At 40.6% G+C, this 23860-nt stretch overlaps 2 protein-coding genes across 4 annotated transcripts in view; both read right to left on the bottom strand.

Annotated features, from left to right (window-relative positions):
- The window catches only part of LOC117582552 (putative neural-cadherin 2), a 171312-nt gene that overhangs the window by 12800 nt on the left and 134652 nt on the right, over nt 1-23860 (bottom strand). The window contains exons 2-8 of one of the 3 annotated variants that reach the window (XM_034270378.1): nt 22662-23166; nt 15146-15289; nt 9460-9575; nt 8167-8331; nt 4800-4937; nt 2091-2511; nt 1077-1985 (exon numbers count right to left, since the gene is read on the bottom strand). In XM_034270378.1, coding sequence (XP_034126269.1) covers nt 1077-1985; nt 2091-2511; nt 4800-4937; nt 8167-8331; nt 9460-9575; nt 15146-15289; nt 22662-22713 — 1945 coding nt within the window. In that variant the 5' untranslated portion in view covers nt 22714-23166. The remainder of the gene's footprint in view (nt 1-1076; nt 1986-2090; nt 2512-4799; nt 4938-8166; nt 8332-9459; nt 9576-15145; nt 15290-22661; nt 23167-23860) is intronic. The other 2 variants (XM_034270377.1, XM_034270379.1) reach the window with 2 other exon arrangements.
- On the bottom strand, nt 10786-11410 carry LOC117582553 (akirin-1A). The gene is made up of 2 exons (XM_034270380.1): nt 11161-11410; nt 10786-11099 (listed from the first exon to the last, which is right to left on the bottom strand). The coding sequence occupies exons 1-2, from the start codon at nt 11353-11355 to the stop codon at nt 10854-10856; spliced, it is 441 nt and encodes a 146-aa protein (XP_034126271.1). The 5' UTR covers nt 11356-11410; the 3' UTR covers nt 10786-10853.

Here is a 23860-nt window from a genome sequence, read left to right as displayed (position 1 = left end):
AATCTCTCAAATTTAATGAAACAAAATTTAATCAAAATGTAAACAAAACGTCTGCGCCAACCAAATCTCCACCTACCACTCCAACACCTCATTTTTCGAAAGGGAAAACAATTTAATAATATTCTTCTGTGTTTATATATTCCAAGTGCATTCTTACATCAACCCTTTTGAAGCTCTTCTCCATCTAGACTATGTTTTTTATATTTTTTTTGGCCTTTTCTTTTGTAAAATCGAAAATGCTCTGCTCCAAACTTTCTTTATGGCCATTGTTTGTGGGAGACTTATTTGAAATAAGAGCGCCGCCAGCACAGAGAACATAGATAGAGAGAGTCCCAAGTAAAATCAAGCGAATGGCGGAACATTTTTAGGTGTCACTTGAATGCCTGTCGCTGACATTGACAGTGAGTTTTTCAATTTTCCCATCGGGCAGCATCGAGTTTTTTTTTTCTGCGTGCCAGTTTGAATTTCAGGGCACATTCTGGCCTTTGTGTGTGTCTCTTTCTCTCTCTCTCTCGCTCTGTTTTTGGGTTCCCTCTTTTTGGTGATTTGTTTTTCGGGTCCATTCTCATTGATGTGTTTTCATCTGAGATTTTGCTCCTTTTCGACCTGGCACGTGGCTGGGGTTTCAAGTGTTCTTTCAGTCAAAAATAAATAATTGATTTCCAAATACCGAATTAATTATTCGGCCGTAAACAAATAGGCATACAAAAAAAGTTATTAGATGGTGCAAGTGCATTGCACACTGATCCACAGAGACAATAATTTGCATAATTACTTAAATGAGATGCGTAATTAGTATAAAACACACAGCACACGGCACACGGCACACTCGCACTCGCATCGGTTGCATACATTTTTAATCAAGCTAATGCATTAAATATGTTCAACATTTTCACTTGATATAATATTCAAATGCTTTAACTTGTCACTTAACCCCACCCGCCATCCGTTAGAACAGTGACAGATGTTCGGTTTAGTCAGCGTTTAGCGTTTTTTTACTGCCTCATTAATTATGTTAAGTGTTTTTTCCCCCATTAAAAAAAAAAAATAGTTTAACATTTATTCCCGCCACTTACTTCGATCGTATTCCACTTTGAATCCCGCTCGTATTTCATCGCTGGCCAGAGGATCGAGGCGAAAGGTGAAGGGTCCGCCATTTCCACGCTGTCTGTCATCTGCATCCTGTGCGGCCACCTCCACAATCTTCCGGCCGGACACATTCTCCGGCAAGGTGGGCCTATAGTGCTGGGCAAAGGTCGGTGCATTGTCGTTGACATCCTTGACTATGACCGTGAGCGTAGCGGTGGCTGTACGTGCCGGATTACCATCATCGACAGCCAGCACCTGAATGTGATGCCGGTCCAGGGTCTCGCGATCCAGGGGCCTTTGAATGCTGACGGCGCCCTTGTCGCTGATGGCAAACTGTCGCCGGCGATTGGTGGAGCGGACAATCTTGTAGGTGACCCTCGAGTGACCGCCCTGATCCGCATCGGTGGCCCGAAACTGCTCCAGAACTGTGCCCACCTTGGTGTCCTCGTAGATGGACACCTCGATGTGCTCGCGATCGAATTTCGGAACATTGTCGTTGATGTCCCGCAGCTTGACCACCACCCAGGAGTACGCCACATGATACTTGTCCCCTGCACTGGGCCCATCCTCGCCCTTGTCGTTCACCTGAATACGAAACCGGAAGCCGCTGCTCTGCAGTGGATCCTCGTAGTCCAGCGGCTGGATGATCTTCAACGAGCCCGTGCCATCCGCATTCCGCACCATTGCGAATTTGTCCGAGCCAAAGCCACTGTTGGGCACCACCTTGTACTGGAACGTATTCGTTTCGTCCTCGTCCTGCACTGTGACGGTGAGAATGGGCGTCTCGGGTATGTAAGTGCCATTTGTCTCGTCCACCTCCGTGAACCACTCGTCCTTGGTGAACTGCGGCGGCATATCGTTGAGGTCCTTGACGCGTATCGAGGCGGTGCCAGTGCCTGCAGAGAACAAATAGAGAATTGCGTCAGAATTGCGTCAATTACAGACAGATGATGTGCATTGAGAGAAATACTCATGGGTTCTAGGGCTACTATTGCACTCACCCTTCAGTCCGCCACCATCCATGGCCACCACCTGAATGGAATAGTCCGGTGTCCGCTCTCGGTCGAGGCAACAGACGGCCGTCTTGATGACACCCGTTTCGGGTTCGATTTCAAAGATGGGCGCACCCGTCTCCTCCTCGATGACGTTCTTCTCAATCGAGTAGATTAGTTTCGCATTGGTGCTCTCGTTGGGATCGTCATAGTCAATGGCAGACATTGTCATCACCGGACTGCCGGCGGTGCCGTTCTCCGTCACATTGCCAAAGTAGATGCCCTGGGGGAACTGTGGCGCATTGTCGTTGATATCCTTTAGATTAACTTGGATGTCCGCATAGCCGACCAAGCCCTCGCCCCCCTCATCCTGTGCGAATACGGTGAAGCGCCATTGTGGCCGTCCATTCGGTTGATCACGGTCCAGGGGCTATATTTGTCGTTGGAAAAGAGAGATAGAGAGAGAGAGAGAGAGAGAGAGACAGTCAGAGGCGTTTGATTTGGCAGCTGTTTGTTTGTTTGCAAATTATTTTATGCCTGCCGGTAAACTGTAACTGACTGGAGCTTACAGTGGAAGCCCAGCCCAGCCCAATCCTCATGAAGCCCTTGAGTCCTCCTTCTATTTGTGTGTGGGGTCTGTAGGCTGTGGCTGGCTTTGATGGCATTGGATATGGTGGCTTAGCCCCGACACCGGTCTGTTATTAGATTTCTCATTAAATGAGTTATCCACACGAAATTGCATTGCCAATGACACAAATAAAAGCCATCAAATCAATTGAAATGTGAACCAATCCAAGCACAGTCTGGCCACCTTTCATGTCTACAATTTGGCCCTACTTTGGCCTCCTATTCATATTGGCCCAAGACATACGAGTAAATGTTGATTCTGTTTGTTGTTTCTTTGCTTGGATTGAAGGACAATTTGCTTTTACGATGAATTAATTCTGTGTATTCCCATTGAAGCAAATGAAAGCTTAGTGCTGGAATCACTCAAAATAGCCCAAAAATATCTTATCTGTATCAAAAGGGAATGTTTGATTGACTTAGAAGGAAGATGGAGATGTTTATGGACTTATTTTGTATAATAATGTAAGTGAAAGTTGAATACTTAGTCAGAAGTCTGTGGATGATCTGCTTGTAGATTTAGGAATAGGTTTTCCCTTATTTAATAAACTAATTCAACTCTTAATTCCAATATTTAATTTATTTTAAGTATTCCCCATCTAGGTTGTTAATCCGCCAATTGGATTGCCAATTGAATTGGAAATCATTCAGCTGTCGGTAAATAAACTTTAAGCCATCGCTCAATTAATGTGAGGAGGGAAAAAGAATTGGTTTTGCGCCACCATGTGACACGCAATGCAATTGCAATTACAAAATTAAATGCCTTCACGTAGCTGGAAAGTGGCAGCTACCGAAATGACTCCCGTCCAAGGGTCGCTGCCGCTCCTCTGCCCCCCCATTGGTAAAGTTTGGCCCACCATCCAACTTTTCCTACCGATTTTACACTCAATTTTATGCGAGGGGACCACGCACCAATAACGAACGACGAAACGTCATTTACATGTGGTTGCCGGTTGTAGAGCGTCAAAACCACAAATGCCACATGCTGTCGCTTTCCTCAGACCCACTGGCTGGCAGCCCACAGTCCCCCAACGTATAGAATTGGATTGTGGGGCGTGGGCGTTCCCTTTCCGACAACTATAAAACAAATAAAGCAAACCACCAGCAGCAACATTTGAACATTTTATGCAGAATGCGGCACCGGGGTCAGGGGTCAGCTCCGTACACTCAATTTCACCCGTTCGCTGGGCGCAGGAGCGTTTGCTGCCACTTTGAAACGTTCGTTTTTATGGACTTTGTCTGAAATTAATTGGAGTCTATGTATCTGACAACCAACGGTGACAGTTTTTATGCATCTAAATGTGATTCTTTTTTGCACAGTCTGGTGGGGCGCATGGGAGGAGGAAATGTGTGTGCGGTTTGACACAGTTTTAAATTAATCATACGCCACCGACACGCGTGGAAAGCTTTACAATTTACGAAAGTTACGCCCAGGTAGGGTTGTTTTCAGAGGCAAGGGATGATTGCCCCGAAAAGCCAACAAAAGTGTTAAATATTGAAAACATTTTCAAGCGTTTTCCGGTTATGAAACGAGACCCACAATGGAACTATTAAAAAGTGTGCCTGGTGGTTGGGTGTTTGTTTGTTGTTTGTGGCCTGCTGTATGGATATTAAGGATTTTTGGGAATGAAAATGTAACAATGTTTGGCTTTTTGATGCTCCAACAATTATCTAAGAGTTGGTATTTTTAGTTGCTGCACACCCACAAATATTTGTGGAATTTCCACCACTTTTCTCTGGCTAGCAGCAGCTCAAATTCCCGATTCCCCAATCTGTCCATTGTTGGCCATAAACTGTGGCTCGATGGTAAGCAGCCAAAAGCGAGGGGAAGCCATCACGTGGCTCGGCAATCATCTCGCGGCAGGGAATACGAATACACCCAGCAGGAGTATCCAGACAAAAAAAAAAGTTATTCCTTTTTTGTTTTGCCATTTTCATGGCTTGGATTTGGGGAGGATGGAGCTCACCCCCGTCATTCCCCTGCGTTGTGATATTTTAACTGGCTTTCATTACGCTCTTTTAACGATGGGACTCTCGAAATTGGAATCTGTTTAAATGCTGAGAGAGGTGGCAAGGTGGGGGGCTGGCACTTACCTTGAGTACAAAAATATCGCCAGTTGTGCGATTTATATCAAATTTACTATTCGCTGGATTGTCAGGGTCGATGCCCTGACCAGTCAGGAAATATACAATATTTATTGGTCTATCTACATCGCCATCGGTGGCGGTAACCTGGAAAGAAAACGAAAAAGAACAAAACGGTTGAGGGGTTACAAAAAGTGCATTACCAGACCATAGAGTGGGAGGGATTATAGAAAGGTGGAGGTGGTCTTTTGGGGGGGGGGCTAAGCGATTCCTCTGGACATTCTGCTCACAATATTGGAGTCTATAAATCAAATATGCAAATGAACAAAACGCTTTAAATGTCCAATAAAGGGCAACCTGAATGTTGAAATGGAAAGGAAAGGAGAGGAGAGGAAAGGATAAAGAATAAGTGGTATTGGGTATTGGGGGGATTTTCTGGGTGGAAAATCTGTTCGAAGGGCGTGCCTGGCGGATTTTCTTTCCCAGCCAGATTGCTTGTAAATTTATGCTTTGATTTTTTTGTATGTCTTTTTTGTGCGCTAGCCACAAAATATTGTCCGACGAAAAAATGCTAATATTACAGAGATTTATGTAATTATTCAATCGGATTTGGGGCCATTTTTTTTATTGTTTTATTTCTATTTTCTTCATTTTGCGGTTAGTAAATGAAATCAGAACTTAAGATACTTTGCTCATGCCCTGCTCCTGCGGAATATTTTATTTTTTTGGGGCGTAGGCAAATTGTCGACTGGACTTTTGATTGGGGATCAACGAATGTTTTGGTTATTGAATGAAATCAAATAAAAATGAAAGTTGAGATAAGGAGTAAATAAATGACAGAAATGTAGCAAAGAAAAACGTTGTTTAAACTCGATTTTTGCACTACTTGTGCTGGCTTGAGACTTGAGAGTGAAGGGGATTTATAAATACGTGACTACGTTTGCTTCTTCGGTATACCATTTTCTACAATTTTTTTGCATCCATGCATGCATGATGCTAAAGCTCTGTAAGCCTTGTGAATGCAGTCCCTTTTTTGTCTCAGAATAGTGCTTGTAATCTCCATTTAACAACCAGAACAAGAACAACATGTATGGGTGTAGACTATGCAAATTCTGTGTGTTTTCATCGTTGCGATTGACAGAGAAACACTACAGAAGCAGGAGGATGTCATGCCAATTAAAAGCAATTATTTCCTTGTATCTGCTGTACTTTTATGTATCCATTCTCTGCAGGCATGAAGTAACTGTGATGCAAGTGTAATGGAAACAAAGTTATGCACGAGTCCTGTAGCCCATTTCTATTATACATTTTTCACTACGAAACCAACCACAAACGACCATTTAAAAAAAACAGAGCCTGCTGCTGCTCGTACATGGAGTTGCAGCTGACAATTACAGACAAACTTGTAGCAATATCCTTTGGGTCCTTGGTCCATTATATCATCGTCACGTGTTAAGTGCCTCCCATTCCCATTCCCATTCCCATGCCCGCCCAGCCCAGTCCCTGTGCGCTTCCGCCTCTCCTACCACTCCCATTCCCATTCCCATTCCCACTCACAATGCGACAATTTACGTTAAATGTTGAACACAATTTGATATGACAAAAGAGTTGTCTATGTGCCATCACTGTGCCCATTATTATTGCCCGCTCGTTGGAGGCGGAAACGAGCCGTCCGTCGAGCCATTGTCCTTTCAACAACTTTCATACTTTCCCCGCCCCGTGGCAACGTCTCGTGAAACCATTTCAGTGCATAATTTAAATGCCTCTTTCTCGTGCAGCAGCGTTCAACATTAAAATATTTGCATTCCATTTTCCAAGAACAGAAATCAATTTGAGCACCGAAAAGGTGTCGGACCCAGGAAAAGCGTGTTCGCCCGCCTCCGACTCCGACTCCGCCGCTTCCGTATTCTATGTATACTATAAGTATGAGAAATTCTCGTCAATTATTGGGCGAACGATGACAATGAGGATGGGGCATCCTCATCCGCATCCTCTCTGCAAACACTTTCCTCGCAATATACATAAATGTGTAATTAAAAATTCGCACTGGTGGTCACTGGGCTGTTGCGCTGGACACGCGTGCTGAGCTGTGCAATTTTAATTTTTATTTAAAAATTAAATACAAAATAAGCAAAAAGCGACAACGAAATGCTCTTCTTAATAGTGTTTTTGCTAAAGCAGAAGTAAGACAGATTCTAACTTAATTTGTGTAGAACAATCGGAAGCTATAATGAGTCCAATAAATGCAATAAAAAATACAATGGTCAAAATAAAACTTCCGTTTGGTATAAATCATTCTGATGCTGAGCCATAATGCTAATCCATTTGATATTTATCATTTAGATATAGAAGAACATTGTCACATATTTATACTTATATACCATATAAAAAGGCAATTTGTTTAATGCATACGTTAAAGAGTATTTAAATGTTTATGGAACCATAAAAATGTTTCAGTCTCTGCTCCTCTGCTTCTCCGTTCTTTATGTTTGTAAATTATGGCTTGAATAAAAGTCGCTTGTTCGGAGATACATACATACATACATATATGTATGTATATACATTCGTGTACATACATACTTGTACATTGAATATGTATTATTGTTGCGGATTTATATATATAAACAGTTATGTTCGGTCTTGTATGGCAGCCATTGCCCAACTATCACGTTGTTATTAATGAATGAGTATTTATTTGTATTTACGCCTGAATGGCTCCACTACTCGAATACAGAACTTTTGCCTCTCACCATAATCCCCATGTTTTCACCAGACATAACCAGAGTTCTGTAGCCTTGTGCTGGGTGCTATCCGCGTGCCACTTGAGCACTGACTGGCTGGCTGCATGATGTTTGTGTTCGGTTTTTCATTCTACTTTTTTTCTTTTTAAGTTTTTGGCTTTTTATGTAAATTACTGGGCATTGTGTGTGATTTTTTTTTTCAGCTTTTTGCTGTTCTGCTCTTTTGTTGTTCTGATGTTCTGATGTTCCGCTGTTCTTTCTGTTTCTGTCAATATTTAAATTGTTGTGAGCCAATAAGGCGATAAATGTTGGCCAGAACACTTGCCCTGGAAAGTGTGCAGCATTTTGATTGAGTTTACGGATAAAGCAAGGGATAGGTAACGCCCACGAAAATCACGATAAAAAAATAGCGAAAGTTTATATTGATTGAAAAAATATAAGACCTCATTTTGTAATATCATAAACGTATTTTCAATAATATTATTATTCTGTTAGGAAACAAAATCAGATTAATTGTGAAACCTAATCAAATTATATTAAAAAAAATGAACACAGATTTCTTTTTTTAATATGTCAATAAATAAATATGGCTAAGCTTAATATTTTTGTTTTATATTTTCTCTCTCTCAACTAACCTGCAATATGCGTTTTGGCAGATTCCGATCGTCTTCTTCTGTGATTTGTGTTCGATATGTTTGACGATCGAATACCGGTGGATTATCGTTGACATCGCGTACATTTATCACTACGGTGGTGTAGTTGTTTTTGCGATTTCTAGTGGCCTCCAAACGCAGTTCAAACTGTGAAAGACAATTAATTACAATTATATTGAGTATATTTGATCGATTGAAAATTTCAAGAAAGAAATACTATCATGACAACTGACTGATCTTCGACCAAAAACATTTAGAACAAATCCTATTTCATTTGGAAGTTTATTTTTGTTTTATATAAACAACTTTTTTAAAACAGCACAAAAGAAATTCGCTACAGAGATTTACATATATTTTGCCTAAACGTTTTTAATGCTTTATGCTACATATATGTATGTATATATGTATACATATGTATGGTGCAGCTGCCAGTGACTCCGCTGCTACTGCTGCCTGTGAATCGGTTGCCGAGGCTCAATTTAAACAACAAAAGCCAAAATCGCATGAATGGACACTAAAACTTTTTCGCAAAAGGATAAAACAAAACAAAACAAAAGAAAAAAATCTACAAAATTGGTAACACATGTTCTGTGTGCTGTGGCTTGTTTTCGCTGCTGCTCTGCCTGCTGGTGCCACACAGTGGCAGCAGTGTGGCTGCTTGTTGCATGGCTGGGCATTGACAGCTACACGGATTTACCCGGCCCTGTTGGGAGGGGTTCTGTGGAGGCTCCTGCCAAAGCCAAAACAAGTTGCGTAGGTGATGACTGGGAGTCGGGGCAATCACGTTAAAAATGCGCATTGGGAAATGTAACGACAGCTGTAGCTGTCTCTCCCAGCCTCCAGCCTCCAGCCTGTGCCTGCCTCCTGCCCTGCCGATGTGTTCCTGCATGTAAGCGAATTTTCCTTTATTTTTTGGATTAATTTTTTGTATACACCCCTCTGTCTTTTGCCTTACCCCGCTGTTCATCTGTCAAAAGTTTTGTGTGCCAAAAAAAAAAAATATAAAGAAGAAAAGTTTCGCATAGTTTTACATATTTTTTGTGTTCTTTGCGTAGAATCACTGGAGCGGAAAAATATATAAATTATGCATGCAACAGAAAGTTAAGACCTAGCTTAAAAAAAAACCTAAACCGTATACGTATGTGTGAGGGAAAAGAAAAATGTGCAGCAACTTGTAGACAAGGGCCTTAGCCTAGTCGAGGGTCTTGTCACCAGTTAAGAGGGTGGAGAGAGAGTCCTAGAGAAGGTACGAGTATGGCATGGTATAGTACTTACCCTTGGCCGCGTTTCGTAGTCCAAGGGACTCGCCACGTAGATGACACCGGTCGTGTTTTGTACAGCAAAGGCATTGCCTATGTTACCGCCTGTGATCTGGTATCGAATATTCGTCGCTGTAAAAGGTACACAAAAAAGAAAGGATTTCATTTAATTTGTCCACTCACTTGCCTAATTGAATTGGTGTATTAAGGGTATCTGACGCACAAATGTATTCAATTTAATTTGATTAAGAGCTCAAAGGGTACATAAAAAAGAAAAGGTGATGGTAGAACTTTTATACCATCGGTGAATTGAGTTAACATAATATTTTCATTATGTTTGATACCTGTAAACACTCCCTTAGAATTCCCGTAGGTATCATCAGTCAGAAATTAAAACACTTTCATCCCAAAGTACTCACAGGTAAGTACCTATCCCACGCCTCAACAGATTACACCAAAGATTCCACGAAAAGAAACTTCCCCAAGGATCAAAAAACGTAGGACAAAAGTCAGAGACGTCAAAAGACTGGCAAAGAAACAGCCAACAGCAGGCAGCTGGCAGCAGGAGGCAGAAAATAATTAAGTTCATTAAAAAACATTTTTCAACCAAAAGAAGCGAGTCACATGCCTCCTAATGCTGCCAGAGAGCTGTGCCTGGCCGTGGGAATGGGCGTGGCATGCCATGATGTCGTGTGCAGTGGAATAACAACATACATACGTAGTTGTGCTCGTTCATACATGGCATATAATTTACTTATTCAATGTTTAAACAGCCTGCAAAAGTGTTGTCAGCACTGGGGAGAATATGGAAATGCTCTCACATGTGACAACCCAGCCGGCGTAGTTGTGGCAAATGGGGAATGACAAGCAAATGGGGCTGCGCATTGTCTGTGCATTTATGCGGAAATGTGAAAGGGCAAACATTAACGTAAATTAGCGACGCGTAAATCGCTTAACCTGCTTCACCAGATAAAGTTAGGGGCCGGAGGAATTGTAACTGGAACAGGCAGAGCAAGCGGATGAGCCGATTAGAGTATTAAATTCCATTGTCCCACATTTTATTACAGAAGTTAGTTCCGGACGGGTTTCTGGCAGTAGTTCGAAAGGAGAGGTGAAGTTCCAAATCCGTGAGGTCTGGGTCCAAGCGTCACTTTGCTCCAGCTTACAAATTTCTAGCCGCTCGCGAGTCGGGCGGATCGCGCTGTAGACGGGTGCGTTAACAGCACTGTAGACGGGTGCGTTAACAGCACTGTAGACGGGTGCGCGTCAGCGCGTAGCGTAAACAGGCTGTTAAGCTATTCTGTTAACAGTGCAACTGCCCCGCTTGCGCTGCTTGCGCGAATAGATTTAAAAGCATTTTATTCAAGCAATAACGAGATCAACTCTAGAACACAACATGGGTCGAATTTTTTATGAAAGATAACCTGAAATTTTGATTAATTCTCCTCCTTGCATTTGGTCGTGTGTGAACTTAATGAATGTGTCATATTGTAAAGTCATCTGTTCGTTCAGCTTCAATTCGTAATAGTCAGTTAGTTGTTTTTCGCTTTGATTGATCATGCTAGAGCACATGGCATGCAATTGATTGAAAGTAAATAGTTTCTGCTCCTTTTGACTGGAGCTATCCTCCGTCGGTGGACTCTGAAGAGGTAAAAGCTAAGGGAACGTGTTCCATCTTAAATAGTTGCTCTAAAAACCTTTCTGTTAGAAGTCTTACATTTTCTGCTTTGGTTTCCAGACCATATTTGCACAGTCGCTTCGCGGGATAGATATCTGAACCTTCCCATTCCATGGGGTGCGAACGCTTTTCTTTTCGAAGGATCTTGCTGCGCTTGCGAGTTGGCTTTGGGGAATATTTATCGTAAGCTTCATCCTCAAAGCGACGAGAACGTTTTAGGGTTAAGCAAGACATTTTTGTAATTTTATTAGTTATTTTTCTGTTCTAGATATTTTTGGTGTTTCCCCTTCAAGCCTTACAGTAAAACTGAAGACATTCAAAAAAACATATATTGTCTGCTTTGGCTAAGCCTTCTTTGATTTCGAATGACTGAAAAATCTTTCCTGCTTGGGAAAATACCTTCGAGTTTTCTAAAAATACTGAAATTATATCGATGATACAGCAGCCAAACGAAATACAGTAAATCTGTGTATTTTGTGGTATTTGTAGGTGATTGTCGAAAATAATAATCACATTCCATTTTTGGTGTCCGTTCGGCCAACTCTTTTTTGAGTTCAAACTTTTCAGTGAAATATTTCTTTTTCTAATATTCCAACATTCCATATTTAATAAAGTGAAGTACCTGGTCTATGCGGACTCATCGTCGTACAACCAGCCGATTAAATACAAAAAGGAAAAAATATAAACCGCCTTTCAGGCACTTTAAATATACAGTGAATATCTTAAGGAGCTGCCATAAAATAATTTCTAGTTTAAACAATGTGGCACATGGTGCGCTTATGCTTCCTTGAGTCACTTTCCGGCCAATGGTGGGCAATAAAAGCAACAACATGGACATTAAGTGTAGCTCCGGCAAAGTCGTGTTAAGTGGTCCCCAGTCTTAGACAATGATGTTTATAATTTACGATGTCATGACGCCATTTTTAAATCACTGATAATGATAATAAATTAATATACAGACACCAGGGTCCGGGTACCATGCCCCAGCCAACACCCAAGAGACACACGAGCCACACATGGGAGCAGCCGGCAAGGCAGTAAAGATTCTTCTTCCACCTCCAGCCCCCATACGAAACGCCACATGGTTCTCTCGGTGGGAGGGCCACCCCCCCACCCCCCGTTGCCTTGTATATTGTGCTGGCTGCGAGTTCGTACTTATTTAGCATGAAAAGTCATTTTAAAAAGTAGCAAAAACATTTGCCTTTTAGTCTTGTTTTGATATTTTTAGGTTTTTCGTGGCAGGCCGACAGCCCCTAAGTGTTTTTATGGCACACACTGAAAGGTTGTTGGGTTTTATTTTGTTTCTTAGATAAGCCGCGTGGTGATTTGAGAAGTTTCTTAAAGAATACAATTTTAAAGGAACAAGTAGGGTTGTTTTTTAAATTTTTGTTGTATTCATTAGTGACTAGAAGCGGTGCTAGCGGAATCGAGAATTCTGTAACCCATTTGAAGCCAATCTTCAATCTCAATATCACACCCCTTGAATGATTGAAACTCCCACAAACTTCATCCAAGGACTTTCATTATAGAGGCACACTCCATTTACGTTTAATCAAAAAATGGGGGCAACATTTGGCCAGCACATGGCAGCCACTGCTGAGCCGCAGAGTATAGGAACACACTCCAATAAATAATCTTTTCGCTCATAAATTTGGAATGTGGTGCGCAGCAGCAGCAGCGGCAGCAACAAAGTTTTACAGCTCCATTTGTATGAGTTTTTGGAAAGTAGACGTAAACATGCTAACAAGAAATCACATAAAAGATTTGTCATGACCCCAACCCAGTCGGACGGGGTCACAGCTTTCAATTCATACGAGTATACGAGTGTTCCTCACGAGTTTTTGGGCTATGAAAATCCTTCATCTATGTATCCGCTTTTCCTGCTGCGAGTAGTTCAAAAATTTTCGTGTGTACATTTATTTTTCCGTTTTGCTGGCGCTCTCCACTCAACGTTTTTCCTACGTACTCTTTTTCTTTGGCGGATTATTGTTTCCATGGCCATTTCTGTGCCACGTTCCTACTGTTCTTTCTTCCTTCAATTCGGGTTAATGCTTTTTTCACAGTCGTCGCGACGGCGACAACAAGGATTCCGGATATCTTCCGGTCTTTGGCTCTTTGGAGCTGTTGCTGTTGTGTGAGACTCGGAAGACAAAGTTCTAGCCCCCCTTCCCCAAAAAAAGCCACAACGTGGTCTTCCTTTCCAGGGTTACAAAGTTGTTAAACGCTTTCAATGAGATTTTGAATGTTTTTCATGCTGCAAATCGTATTTTCCACAGATAAGAAGAGCGAGAGTTTTCCCCTCTGTAGTTTGGCCGCCATCCATTCTCTGGATTCCCCATCGTATTAACAATAATAATTTTCCGCATGGGAATCAATAGACAAATATACAAATACGCATATTAGATGCTCACTTGCTTTCCATTTGTGTTTGTCTTTGTATTTTATGGATTTATGCATGGACTTGTATCTTGTATCTCGTTTTCTATCTTCAATGAGATGAGCCTTTATTTGTTAATATTTCGTAAATATTTGCGGTACATGGCCCAGGCCTAGTAATAATCCAGTCGAGTATTAAAATAAATAAATGTTTATGGGCAAATATACCAGAGTTGCTTTAATATTTATGCATATAAGTACGAAAATTCAAATGGGAGGGCTGGCACACATGAGGGAAATTGCCAAATTGGTTTTTTCTAAATGTTTATGGCATATTTTCGCATAATTTTTCTCGTTTTTTCGTTCTTGCTGGAAGCAAGGAAGTGGAGGGCCTTACTGCCTTGAAAATTACAACGAAATGTCGCTGTGAAATGATTCGGCAGAAATCATGTGAGCATTTGTCATAAGATGACTTTATTATTGCTCCTCTTTGACTTAAGATGAGGAAATGACAATTCAATTCGATTCGATTCGATCCGAGGTAAAATGTTAAACGTTTAAGAATTTTAGGACTATCATTCCGCGATGATCTAGTGCTTCGATTCGAATTTCATTTAGATTTCTTTTTATATTGCATTTCTCTCACCCTCAAATGTCAATCCGACTGCTTGAGTTTTTTTGGTTAGTAATTTCCCATTCAAAATGATTGCCGTCGAAGCTATGTGTTGGAAATGTTGTGGTCATTCCTGGCATGCTGAATCATCACTTCGTGCATGCTTTTGTTTCAACCAATGCTTGACATGAACATCCAATGTGTACTGAATTCCAATTAAGCTGTGCCTTTTTTATGGGATCAGTCTGTCAAAAACAGCGAATAAATGTATCTGAACGTATTAAGTTGCTTAAATTCAAAAATCCTTATTCATACAACAAGCATCTGGATTACTATTACATATTGCTTGAAAGCTAGAATTTAAATAAGTTTTCATCATTTTTATTTGAAATAATTTATTTTATTATATTACTTTAAACAAATTCTTATTGGATCTAATTTAATGTTACTCTCCATTAAAGGTTGCCATTTTTTTGCATGAACAATTATTTTAATAATTCTCTTAAATAAAAGAGTAATCTTGCTTGGTTTTTAGTTATTAATTATTAAACTGTACATTAGGCACCACTTTCCTTTATGGCTACAATCTTGTAATTTCAATGTTCTCTTTCCGTTTTACTGCGCAGAAGAGCAGCTGATTCAAATGCAAATATTCTGCCCCCTCGTGGCCAGTACAACCCCGACAATTACAATTAAAGACACACTTAATTAAATCAATTGCCAATTTATGCAATACATTCATCTGGGCATCGCTCGATTACGCAAGTGTTTGGTGTGGGTAGCTCAAGCAGAAATCCAATTTGAGGCGAAAGGAAAATTGAACATTAAATAACAAATACACACACAGAGACTCGACGATGAAGAGTTTATTCTTTTGTCTTGATGAATGCTTTGGATAATTCTTTGGCAGGATATGGGCTATTGGTTTCTTTTGGGGTAGGGAATGTGGAATATTGATTACACTTGAATCTGGTGTCACTTTCGGTAGCTCGAATAATAATTACTCTGCGTAGATGTTTGATTTCGATTACTCACACTCATTGTGATCCTTGGCGTTGACAGTGAGGACTGTGCTCTGCAAATCGGCATTCTCATCGATCTCAGTCTCGTACAGAAATCTATCGAAATATGGTGGTGAATCGTTTTTGTCGGCAATACCAATGCGTACAAATTTTGTAACTGCAAATAAAAAAAAGCAAAAGCCATGACTTAGACATATAAATACTGTATATATATATATAAAGATGGGATGGCCATACGGGTCGGTATACGGCAGTGTGATAAGTGTATGAAATGCCAATAAGCAGCATTAATTATAGCAAATTTATTGATTGACAAATTGTGCGCGTGCCTCCTTTGAGAGAAAGTCGGGAAAGTCGTAAAGTTTCTCGGTTTATGCGTGAAACGTGGCAGGCATAAAATATACTGTAGGAGGCATACACTTGAGGCACAACAGACACCACCGTCACTACTGTCTCTTCCTCTTTAATTTGGGTTCCACGAATTTGTCAGCCTCCAATGAGCATGGCTAAGTAAATTGTTAACATGTTGGTCTTGTCCAGATGTCAAATAACCCTCAACTATTTCTGGGTATTTTCCAAGGGAGAACTCTGAAAAAACAAAACACTTGTGCAAAGTGAAAAGTTGGTTGGTGCCCCGTTTTCAGTCGAAAAGGAAAATAACTTTTCACAAAGTGCACAGCGAAGTGAAGTTGGTTTTCCCCCCCACTTCCCCTTTTTATTTGCTTATTTCCAGCTAATGTCTTGCTAAACAAAACTTTTTGAATAGTTTTGTAGTTTTTGTGTGGAACGAACGTGCGTTAATGAGTTTTATCCGAGCATGGGACTTAAGGTAACGCTCAGGAACTGCACTTTACTTCACATGCCGTTTGCCAAAAGCAAATAAGCGCTGAGTTTTGGAAAATCTTGTAGAAACTTTCCACAGCACAGCACAGCACAGCCCTATGGCAAAGTTTTATAATTTTTGGTCGAAAGTTGTTCGACAAATATGAAATTCCCTTCAACAGAGACATAAACATCCTTTCAGCCTTCCATTAAAGAAAACTCGAATATTCCTTTAAATAATTAAATCATCTTCCATTTGGCTGTTGGAGTATTTTTTGAGCAAGAGTGTCCTTTTGTCAACACAGAAATAGTCTTCAACCGTTCTCAATTTCCCCCACTACGACCACCGAGTATAACTTGAAAGGACTGTCGTTAAGGTTTCTTGCGCGCTTGTATCGTCTTCCCACATGGGGGTAGCAATAATCTGTTTGTCCTGTTACAATTTTCAACGAAAACACAAAAGCACAAAACACAAAAAGCCTCAAAACCAAACTTGTGTACGCGTAAATATATGTGTATGTACATGTCACAGAAAAAGTATATTTTCTAGCTTTAACAGCAAAAGTAAGTCAACCTGGCAGTCACACGTCATCAAAGAGCCCCAGAGCCTGCTCTGGAAGGATGCTGGTGAACAAATTAATATGGCCAGCAGTCAAAAGTGCCTGGAGCTCGATGCTGTAGGAAAATACTTTTATTACATAAATTCATTTCTCTCCTTTTCTGAGTTTTAATCTGCTTCAAAGAAAACATTTTGAAAGGGTAAAAATGTTCTTCAGCATCTGGATACTTGCAATTTATTTATTCTGTATTCAATAAGAAAATGTGTCGAATCCTGCGATATGTTTGCATTGCAGATGACATAAATTGCGGCAAAGAAGTTTCCAGTCAGCTTAGTGGAAGTGTTGTGCACACTGCTCTATATTTGAATGGCTAAAAATATGTCTTCAATTCATTACGGAAAACTATTCAACTACAGGCGATGGGCTGAGCCTTCTATTTTGTTTGCTTTCTTTTGGGAATTTAAGTGGACTTTAAGTTAACTGAAAGAAATTTGAAAGGTACATGAATATGCAGCAGCTTTCTGAAGACGTGTGTTTTTATGGTAAAACCTCTCAAGATCTCCGTAATTCAACTGCTTTTCACACATCTATTCATTCGAATTCTTAGGGCCACAACTCTTCAATCAATCTCTTCTGCTCAAAAATTAGAAATGAAAAAATGAATTCCTAAACCTTTTCATTCACCTCATAAGAGATTGTGTTTATAAAGCAAGACACATGGAATCCAATTTAGAATTTGGCACTCTGCCTCTTATTTAGTTAGGAGGTAAGTTAAGCACGTAATATGCTCCTCCTTTTCATCCGGAAAATGAAAGAGAAATGAGCAAAAGTAAGTACACACACTTGTATCCAAAAACACACACTAAAACACACACTCGTTGCTGTCCGTGTAGGCCACTCTTTTTTTGTGTAGGTAGGACGAGTACCAGCTCAAGCGAATAGCTCGTATAAATAAGACCCGGAAGATGAAAAAAGAAGTAAGCCAAGATGTAGAAAAACGACTCGAGTAGAATGCGTTAGAAACCCCAAAACTCATGGAAGAGACTCTAAGTGGGTGCACAAGTGTGTGTAGCAACAATGTACGGAATAAATACTGAATAGACACCACCAAAGGCTACACAAAACTCTCATCATGAAGTTCCCCAGCGCCAAACATTGCAGTGGCATTTGAGAATTTTTTCACAATTTTTTAACACTCCTGACTTAGTATTTTGAACCTGTATATTAACTGCCAAAGTAGGCAGGGATATCATTTTGTCTTGTTTAAAGTGCTTTTAGGTTATTCAAATTCTATCCTTGTTCTATGCTACCATTTATTCCCAAATTACTAGTCTTACCAGGCACCCGATACTCTATGTTGTTCCAAGTTCTACGAATTCCAGCGTATACCCTTTAAAATCAAAAAGAAAACTCTGCTTTGCCTGTTGCCTGGTGGCAAAAGTGGCCGCCTTTTTGTTGGTGTTAAATTGAGCAGCAAAGTGAACGGCGCCCAGTCATCAGCCGCCCATCAAGCTTCCACTTTATCCCACTCCCCCGCAGTTGTCTCTTTCTCTCAGCCCCTAACTGTGCTCGCTTTCGCTCACCAACCCTCTACTTCACGCTGTCTTGGCAGAGCAGTCAAAAGGGCTCACTTTAAACTATTAACGTGCAGGTGAAAGGTGGGCCAGGGGACAGGAGTCACAGTCGGATGCAGAGGCAGAGGCAGAGGCAGAGGCAGAGGCAGGGAGCCAGAGGCAGATCCAGAGACCGAGACCCAGCAGCCGTCAGCTATTTATGGCCGCATAACTGGCACACTAACAAGCCAACAGGCCTGCCCCCAAACCAGACATCTGCCCCCCGTTGCTGGTGTACCATATGTCAGTCTATGAATGACTGGCAGCTGGCTCTCTCTCTCTCTCTCTTTTATTTATTTTTTTTACAGCCAGTAAACATCAGCACAGCCCTACACTTCTATATTTTTTATGTAGCTTTAGAATTCGTTTTGGTACCCTAGGAAAGAGTGCTGCGATTTTGTTTAGTTTTTTTCTAATGAGGGGGAGGAAGCTTTTCCTAGTTTTAGGAGTTTCTATATTACGAATTACCAGGTGTAAGGCCTTCTCAGATTTAACGACTCCCTGTTTTTATCTCCTTACACTTCCCACTCCTGTCTCGCAGCCTAAAGGGTATATAAAACTTCGGTTCACTATCCGTATCTTTGTATGGTGTGTTTTTTATTTTGGTAGTTGTGTCTGTGCTTATTTGTTGTGAAAAAGTTAAATAAATAAAAAAAGGAAATGGGAGAAATGGTAAAGGGAAAAATGTGTGCAAAGTGGCGTCAAATGTCAGAGCTGCTCAAATCATCCATGCCACACACAGAGAGGAAGAACGACACGAGACGCACACATGCAGACACACAGAGCGTAACACAGACAGGACACGACAGCGGGGGGACGATTGTCCGTAGTAGTAGTTTTGTGGAGCTTCAAAAGCAAAGACGCAGCCGGAAGTAACATTTTCCAGAAGGCAACAAAGCGCATCACATTAAAACTGACAGCATGAATGGGGCAGGGTGGAAAATGTTAGTCCAAACGGGGTATTCCCTTTGATAAGATGGGACAGAGGATAGCGGGGATCGAAGATGGCTGCTCCAAAGGGTTCCTCTTTGCTGTCTGTCGCCTTAGTTTATCGTAGTTCTGATGCTGTTTTCTACGCCTTTGTCGGGTTCAAGTCATAATATTTTGTATTACTTGTGAAAGTGTGCATTAAATTTACAATATTTTTTTTGAAGCTCTACCACTACAGCGATGTATTCCAATGCGTTTGTTTAAGTGTTTTTTGTTGAAATAACTTTTCATGGTTTAAATTGCTTCCGATTTCAATGTGCGATATCATGAAATGAAGCATTTTATGTATGTTTCATTTAAATTATTTTAGTAAGTGGAAACATTAAAACATTTTAGTTTTTTGTCTGATTTTTAAAGAGGAAACTAATTTGTGCCTAAAGTATTTCAAACTCAATTGGCAGCCCTAACAAAAATTTAATAAGTTACTGTATTATTTATGGCACTCAATTGATAACTGCTGTGTAGGAGAACTTTGGATGAATATTTACTTTCATTGTATTACACTTATGCTATGTGCAAAAAACGCTCAAAATCCTGCATTGGCCTTACATGACTCCTATTAAAAAAGATGGTGATACAAAAATGCTCAACTTTCAAGCTATCCAAATATATTTGCACACACTGTAAACTAAAATCCGCCTCAGGTATTGTTAAAGCTTTTGCTTGACTTTCCGGGTTACAAAAATCGATTGAAATTCTTACGGTGCAAGTTTTTTGGCAAATAAATAAATTACAACTTTTAATTTGCTAATTAGTTTTCAGAGTTCCGGGTGAGGTTTTGACACAAAAACAAACAGATAAATAAGTGAAACCAAATAAATAAATTGCAAATAAATAACCGGATGTGATTGTGGCTGTTGCCCTTTGGCAATAATTTAATCCTGAAGGCGTTGAAAGGGGGCTTAATGCGATAGGGCCACACCCGCACCCACACAAAACGCCCACACAAAGAAAACATATTGTGTAATAAATTTTCAGCAAGTTTATGATAATCTCATGTTGTGTTTACTCGTGTATTTTGGATTAAGTTTTCTGTTAAGTATGCACAGCAAAAAAACAGAAAAGAAAACTTTGGCTTCCGGAGTAAAACAAATATTGACAGGATAATGATCTAGAGGGTGAGTGATGGAGCGATGCAATTAGACAGAACTTGGAAGCGTGTGAAAGTTATTATTAGTTTAATGGGCCACGCAATGGGGGTGAAGCTACGGGCAAACGTTGTGTAACCGTGATATGTCATGTGGCAAAAGTTTAAACTGTCAGACAGTTTGACAGCCACACACAGCCACAAAACAGTGATGTATTCATAAGGAAAAGGGTTATTTTGCTGTTGAATTTGTCACTCACATTATGGCAACAAATTTGACTTTTCGCTTAAATGATTTAGGTAGGGCAGGGCAGGGTCCCAGATCGCATGTTTGTGTGTGTGGATGTGACTTTTATAATTAGTTTTACCATTAATTTATTGCTGTGGTGGCAGCACTTTGATCAAACCCAACGACTGCTGTTGACACTTGACACTTTATGTGAATATAAAAAGCGAGCAGGGATTGGCTGGAAAGTGACACGACAAAGAGATACCTGGCAATGAGTGGAAATCATATGGGCTTCTGAAATTACAGGTGGGATTAACCTTGGATGGAAAAGTCTAAACCTCTTCAACGGGAAGGAAGGAAACCTCTACCAGATAATATTAGTTAAGGATAAAGCGGAGTATTTTCTTTATATTTTTCCACGAAAACTATAAGCTCCCTTACCAGCAAAACATTAGGTAAAACCAAATGAAATGAAAATCAATTGGCAGCGAGGACTCTTAGTACTATTTATGGATCCACTTGAAACATGATTTATGAAACGGGTTTTGGTTATAGCCCTGTCTGATTCAGCATAAGCACAAATGTTGGGTCACAACCTTTCTCACACTCCCTGTGGGAGCGCTGTGGGCCAAACAGAAAAATTACAATTAAATCCATTTAATGAACTCGTTGAACCCCACGCAATCCAACTAATACCCTTTTTGGGACCCGTGGGCATGTATTCAACTTGGGATTCGGGTGGCCTTTGAGCCTTGCAGCTCATTAACTTTGATGATGCACAAAGGAAGGAGGTTTTACTTGGACTTCTGTAGTGAAATTTCAATTAAAACCCCTTGGTTCGTGTACTATGGATATTTGTATTCATTACAGAAGATCAACAACATCATCATCATCATCATCATCATTCGCGTTGGTGTTTGGCATTAGCGTAAATTCAACATCCGATGCCGGAAGTGACCTGCACTTCAACTTTTCCAAACCGACAAATAAGAACATGAACAACGAAATAAAAAATTGTTAATTAAACTTATGAAATGTGTAGAAAGGTTTTTTATTCGTAAAGAATTACCATTCAGCCTCTGGCGGCCGCCGAGACTCCCACGACTAATTAAAAAGTGTGCGCAGGGCCACAAAACAAAGCGCAAAATCACAACAACAACAACACACCAACAAACATAACAAACAAGCCAACAAAAAAGTGTAGGAAAATGAGAAACAAGATGGGCTGAGCACCAATATAAAAAAAATATGGCGTTGGCTACAGCGTTGATGAGTTGACAAATATTTTGTCTGTCATAATGAGTCCGTGCGAATGGAAGGCAAGACAAGGTGAGGCATGGCGCCGGGTACGGACCCTGGACCCTGGCAAGGACCTTGTTTATGGGCCTGTTTCGCTGCCGTTCATTAACCACGAAGGGAGGAGGGTGGCAGGGAAATGTTCAGGGTTAGATGCTGGTCCAGAGGCATGTTAATTACGACCTACATCCGGCGGAGAGTATGGGTTTATGGTATGTTTTCGCCGCAATTAAAAAACTTTCTTTCGCATAGAAATTGCGTTTCTATCAGTGTGTGTGTGTGAGTGGGTTAGTCACTGCAATTAGAAATTAATTTAAAGCGTAAACACAAAAAAAACTTAAAATTTAATTAGTTTTGAAGAAAGCCAACTAAATGGAAATTAGGAACATGGGTAAACTTTGCGGTAAATATTTATGCAACATTTTATGCCTTTCCTTTGAAATCCTTTGGTTTTCTCTGTGCTCAAACATCCACTTTTACCAATGCGGACAACCCTCTTCATTTTGGCCCCAAGAAATCTACTAAGAGAATTACAGTAGAAAGCAGTACCGGAAATATGAACGCATACATATTTAAAATGCACGAAGGAGGGCAATGCCAGGCACCCATGCCAGCAACCCAAGCCCCAAAGGTGTCGTTAGCCTGGATCCCTCACGTACACACGTGGCTCCCCTCACTCTCAGCTTCCGACTTGGCTGCTTTGTGGAAGCCCCACAAATTACACTTCATGAAATTTTCAGACGACCATTTACATAAGCATAAAGACGGAAGGAGGCAAAGGAAAAGGCAAAGGCAAGGCATACGCATACTCGTGCTGGTACTCGTACAAGACAGGAGACTTCAGGGTGCTGGAAATAATCATATGCACATCTAACTACTTAGTTCATACGCATCCACACACAAATGGCACACAAATGGCTGTACACACTTACCCAAATAGGTGCTATTTGTCAAAACCCAAAAGATTTTTAATGGATCGACCATAACTACGCAGACCAGACCAGGGCTAGGCTGTTGGCACGGGCGGGGTAGCAGTAGCAGTAGCAGTAGCAGCAGCTGTACAATATGTAATTTCCTTCAGCAGTTCCTTATAGAACAAACTGCTGGCCAATATGTAGTTGCAAAACGTTGAACAATCTTTGTGGTAAATGGTTCCAAGGTGTTGATGAGTATTCTTCCAGGGGAGTGAGTGTGCTGCTGCTCTTCCTTGTTATGATTCTGTTCCTCTGTTTCCCTCTGGCTGTGTAAGCAGCCTTCTATATGCAGTTGTTCAGTTTACTTTTCCTTTTGTTGATTTGCACTATTTTTAATGAGTTGCTGCGGTGGTCCTTGTTGCTGTTGTTTCCTTTCCCTTTGAGGTATTTTTCGTTGCAATTTTCGCTGTGCACTTTTACGGCATTTACATAATTCAGAACACTGCGCATTGCTCATATTTCACTGTAAAAACCACAAAATATTACACAAATTGAACTTTCTTTCACTTTCACGCCCTTGACACACAGCGCGAGCAAACCATTCAATTTGGCTCTGTTTTTGTTTCTGTTTGAGTTTTGGTTTATTTTTTGGCGGCTTTTGCGGAGTTTTATTTGCTGTAATTAAAATTGCTCTGGGCGTCCTTGTCTCCATTTTTGTGGCATGGTAATTAAAATTTCGCGTTTATTTATGTTACACACGCTCGAACACACCACTTCCCCGTTATCGTTATCATTATCATTTTCAGCATTTGAGATCGTAATCGGCGGTTATTAAAAACTTATGACATTGTCATAGAGCCCTAAACAGGACCTGGCACTAATTATTGTGTTGCTTTTTGGCTGCCATTAAATTGGGTCTAGTTTTATGTAAACAGATTGGAGGATAATACTTATTAATTTTAATGCGCGGAAGTCATAGAGTAATGGTGGAAGGGTTGATTTGATTGTTATAAAATGTTATTAAAAGAATAAAGCATACCAGTAGAGTCTGGTGCACTTTCTATTCGAGGAAAGTTCCTGTTTTATAATATGATAAATCCCAGAACTTTATTTATAGCCCGACTGCCTACCAGGTATCCTCCTGTCGAGACTCTAAACGGTGGAGAATATCTGTCTTGTTTAATAATCAAAAAGGATTTGGCTTGGAGATGAAATCC

The sequence above is a fragment of the Drosophila guanche genome, unplaced genomic scaffold (genome assembly GCF_900245975.1).
Source record: "Drosophila guanche unplaced genomic scaffold, DGUA_6, whole genome shotgun sequence".
Lineage (NCBI taxonomy): Eukaryota > Metazoa > Arthropoda > Insecta > Diptera > Drosophilidae > Drosophila > Drosophila guanche.
Note: the sequence above shows the minus strand (reverse complement) of the source record. Positions and strands in the feature narration are given on the sequence as shown.